The sequence below is a fragment of the Camelina sativa genome, chromosome 2, assembly GCF_000633955.1.
Source record: "Camelina sativa cultivar DH55 chromosome 2, Cs, whole genome shotgun sequence".
In the NCBI taxonomy this organism is placed as follows: domain Eukaryota; kingdom Viridiplantae; phylum Streptophyta; class Magnoliopsida; order Brassicales; family Brassicaceae; genus Camelina; species Camelina sativa.
The window spans coordinates 25,226,234-25,230,500 of NC_025686.1; the positions used below are offsets into that span (position 1 = coordinate 25,226,234).

Genomic DNA, 4,267 nt, shown 5'->3' on the forward strand with positions numbered 1-4,267 from the left:
TTTTTTTTTTTTTTTTTTTTTTGAGTTTTAACTTGTAATCGATCATCGACCATGACTCATGACCTAGATATTTGAATGCGTAGCATTTACTTCAGTTTTTGGTTTAAAAGTATTTACTTTGCTATAATTATAGTGTGTAAATAATTCATGATTGAGTAAGAAAATAGTTACTATATGATATATATAGGTAAATGGTCAATTAATATATGGTCTACCGTACCGTTCCCAACATACATGGTTTTGATTTTTCTTCAATTACCAAGAAATTTCGAGTTCTTTTTATTTTGGTACGGTCAAACAAATTCCAAATTCTTGATTTAAAATCTTTTCGGACTAGAGTACATGCAAATTTAGTCCCAAATCCAAACTAGTGACATTGAGCCACACTCCTTTTGTAATAGTAAAATTCAAGATGTGATCCATTATATTCTCATTTTTTACTATAAACGAATCTCCTGATGAGTTTTTTTTAAGGCCAAGTAGTCTTTTAACTAATAAGATATACGTTGTTAGGAATATTATTTGTTCATGTGGACGACACTTTTCATTTCATCAGCATCTCTTATTTTGCTTTTTTCCGTTTAAGGATTAAGCTTCGGTAACAGCCCTCACATAGTTGTCCTAGTTAAGGATTTATGCAGATGTTTCAATATAATATGTATTTTTTAAAAATCCGTGGCTCTTCACGTACAGCTTGAAGTATTTGATGGTCTTTATTCCTTCTCATTAGAACCTCCTAGTTGGCCGGCCTGGGGGTGATATTTAATGAATGATTCTTTGGTGGAGTACTAGTCCGTCANTGAAGAAGCGTAAGAGGACGAAATTAACGGCAGATCAAAAGGAGAAGATGAGAGGTTTTGCAGAGAGAGCGGGGTGGAAGATCAACGGCTCGGATGAGAAGTGGGTGAAAGAGTTTTGTAGCGAAGTTGGAATAGAGAGACAAGTTCTTAAGGTTTGGATCCACAACAATAAGTACTTTCCCAACGTGAAGAACAGAGACACTACTTCCTCTATGTCTTTGAAGTTGTTGTAGATATCTCTTTACGTTGATGGGTCTTTCGTCTTGGGTAAAAATTCAAAAAGAGGTTATTTTGGTAGTCTCTGATCTGACCGGAATGTCAATGATTTTGGATATATATATTTATGCAAGTTTATCCTTGAAGACTTTTTTTTTTTTTTTTTTTTTTGTAGTTTTAACTTGTAATCGATCATCGACCATGACTCATGACCTAGATATTTGAATGCGTAGCATTTACTTCAGTTTTTGGTTTAAAAGTATTTACTTTGCTATAATTATAGTGTGTAAATAATTCATGATTGAGTAAGAAAATAGTTACTATATGATATATATAGGTAAATGGTCAATTAATATATGGTCTACCGTACCGTTCCCAACATACATGGTTTTGATTTTTCTTCAATTACCAAGAAATTTCGAGTTCTTTTTATTTTGGTACGGTCAAACAAATTCCAAATTCTTGATTTAAAATCTTTTCGGACTAGAGTACATGCAAATTTAGTCCCAAATCCAAACTAGTGACATTGAGCCACACTCCTTTTGTAATAGTAAAATTCAAGATGTGATCCATTATATTCTCATTTTTTACTATAAACGAATCTCCTGATGAGTTTTTTTTAAGGCCAAGTAGTCTTTTAACTAATAAGATATACGTTGTTAGGAATATTATTTGTTCATGTGGACGACACTTTTCATTTCATCAGCATCTCTTATTTTGCTTTTTTCCGTTTAAGGATTAAGCTTCGGTAACAGCCCTCACATAGTTGTCCTAGTTAAGGATTTATGCAGATGTTTCAATATAATATGTATTTTTTAAAAATCCGTGGCTCTTCACGTACAGCTTGAAGTATTTGATGGTCTTTATTCCTTCTCATTAGAACCTCCTAGTTGGCCGGCCTGGGGGTGATATTTAATGAATGATTCTTTGGTGGAGTACTAGTCCGTCACCTATATGACGTTTTAAGTTTTGATTCCAAATTACAAGTTTTGATTTCTGAAAACTTTTGTTGTTACGTTGTTCACCAATTTCTAAAATCAAGCTTTCAATTTACATTTTTTTTCCTTCTTTTCAATTTACAGTGTACGTATCCTTTTGTATATATTTACAAAATATCGGAATATATTTCATATTATCATATTTAATTTATTTATTTTGGTATAGTTTTCATTCTATACTTACTTGAGTTGGGTTTAGAGTTGGATTATCATTTAAGTTACTGTATTTGCATTGAAAGAAATGTAAAAAATCGGATCAAAGGAAAAACGAAAAGATAAAAAAGAGAGATTAACAAATACACAAATTCACTCTCACCAAAATGGAAATGGAAATATAAATTTTATCAAAAGAAGAAAATGGAAATATAAAAAACAGATGTGTTGATTAACACAAAATCGTATGGAAACCAAAAAAGAAATATACCCCCAAAATCACCCACATGGCACAAAATCATGAGTAATAATAGCAACTTTTATCACCACAACTTTTATCAAAAGGACAAAAAAAAAAAAAAAAAACTTAATATCATCACAAATAAAACCATGCGAGCATGATGCTCATAACGCAAAACGACACCGCATCACACACAGAACCAACGTTACGCGAGGCAAACGAAGCATCCGCCGGAGAATCATCACCGGAACTATCACTGTCTTCCTTCTTCTTCTTTGATTTCGTGACCGACGGAGCCGGAGCCGGAGCTGGAGGACGAGGATCGAAAACTTGCTGTGGAAGCAAAACCTTATCAACCTGGTAAACAGCGAGCTGTCCATCGCTGTAGACGTTTCCGGAGACGGTAGTGTTAGTTACACCGGTCGTGATATTTACGGTATTGCCACTGGTGGTGATGTTTAGAGGAAAATGTCCTTCGGCGGAGTCACCGGCCTGAGTCCGAAGAGGGTTGCTTATTGTTTGGAAGTTTGAGGAAGAGACGTAACTTGGTATGACATGAAACTGAATCAGCTCTACTTGTTGCTCGTCGTTTAAGGAGTTTAGGGTTCCGGATTTGAGACTGGAGAATGAGGAATCGCTCGGNCAAAAAAGAAATATACCCCCAAAATCACCCACATGGCACAAAATCATGAGTAATAATAGCAACTTTTATCACCACAACTTTTATCAAAAGGACAAAAAAAAAAAAAAAAAANGGTTGCTTATTGTTTGGAAGTTTGAGGAAGAGACGTAACTTGGTATGACATGAAACTGAATCAGCTCTACTTGTTGCTCGTCGTTTAAGGAGTTTAGGGTTCCGGATTTGAGACTGGAGAATGAGGAATCGCTCGGTGCAAAGATAGTGATTCCGTTGTCGGAGTTGTTTAGTTGGCCGAGGAGTTGGTTAGCAACGCCGGTTGATTTGAGTAGTCGGATGAAGACAGTGAATTGTCCTGCTTTTTCTAGGATTTTAGTGACATTTGTTGGTCCTGCAGGGGCAGGTGCGGCGGCTGGAGAAGACTGAGATAGGGTTCCGGGAGTGGTGGTGAGGAGGAGGAGGAGGACGGTGAAGAGGACGATGATGAGAGATTGTTCCATGGCGCGGATCTTTGTTTTCAAAAGAGTGTTGTTTGTTTGTGTGTGTGTGAGATAGGAGTTTATATGAAGAGTAAGGGTTATATTGTAATTGGGGAAATTGATTGGTTAAGAGGTCAACATTTTTACAACTAATATAAGTTGATAGTTAATTATAATCAATGATGGTTTTTTTTTTCCATCAAATCTTATCAAATGAATCGTTTTATCTCTAGACAAAATCATTGGATATATAGTTTTTAAGCCGTTGATAAAAAGGTAATAATGGGTTTTTCGTATTAAAGAAACTAATCAGATAATTAATCAAGTTCTAATTGATAACAACCTTTCAACAAATAGAGCTAAGTATTCAAGTGTACATATAAAATCGGCTATCGGTAACAAACGTGCTCTTGTAGTAGTTGGTATGACGGTGTGTGTGTGCAAAAATATAAAATAAAATCATTACTTGTTAGTAGTAATTATCAAATCCTGTGTAAGGAACGGTGGGAGGAATAATGGAGAGTGTGGTGTATGATAATGGAAGGAGCAACTTGCAACTTTGCTTGAAAATTAAGAAAAAGCAAACAAAAAAAATTGATTAGTGGTGGGCTCTCTCTAATTCTTTTAGCATGTTTCACGTATGTGAACTTCAAAATTTTTGACCGATCAACTATAACCGCCAAGACATTTTACGCCCAAATCAGTAAATTGTTCGAATACTAGTTTTTTTTTTTTTTTTTTTT

At 34.8% G+C, this 4,267-nt stretch overlaps 2 protein-coding genes across 4 annotated transcripts in view; one reads left to right on the forward strand and one right to left on the reverse strand.

The window, feature by feature from the left end:
* Positions 1–1,124, forward strand: part of LOC104737914 (zinc-finger homeodomain protein 12-like) — a 4,299-nt gene extending 3,175 nt beyond the window's left edge. Inside the window, exon 2 of the mRNA XM_010458172.1 lies at positions 834–1,124. Coding sequence (XP_010456474.1) covers positions 834–1,033 — 200 coding nt within the window. The 3' untranslated portion in view covers positions 1,034–1,124. The remainder of the gene's footprint in view (positions 1–833) is intronic.
* LOC104737931 (fasciclin-like arabinogalactan protein 12) lies at positions 2,304–3,703 on the reverse strand. 3 transcript variants are annotated; one of them, XM_010458190.2, is made up of 2 exons: positions 3,234–3,703; positions 2,304–2,990 (listed from the first exon to the last, which is right to left on the reverse strand). In XM_010458190.2, the coding sequence occupies exons 1-2, from the start codon at positions 3,543–3,545 to the stop codon at positions 2,544–2,546; spliced, it is 759 nt and encodes a 252-aa protein (XP_010456492.1). In that variant the 5' UTR covers positions 3,546–3,703; the 3' UTR covers positions 2,304–2,543. The 3 variants fall into 3 exon arrangements, with proteins under 3 accessions (XP_010456492.1, XP_010456487.1, XP_010456482.1); XM_010458185.2 differs by having other exon boundaries at positions 2,304–3,021; positions 3,271–3,699; XM_010458180.2 differs by having other exon boundaries at positions 2,304–2,956; positions 3,206–3,698.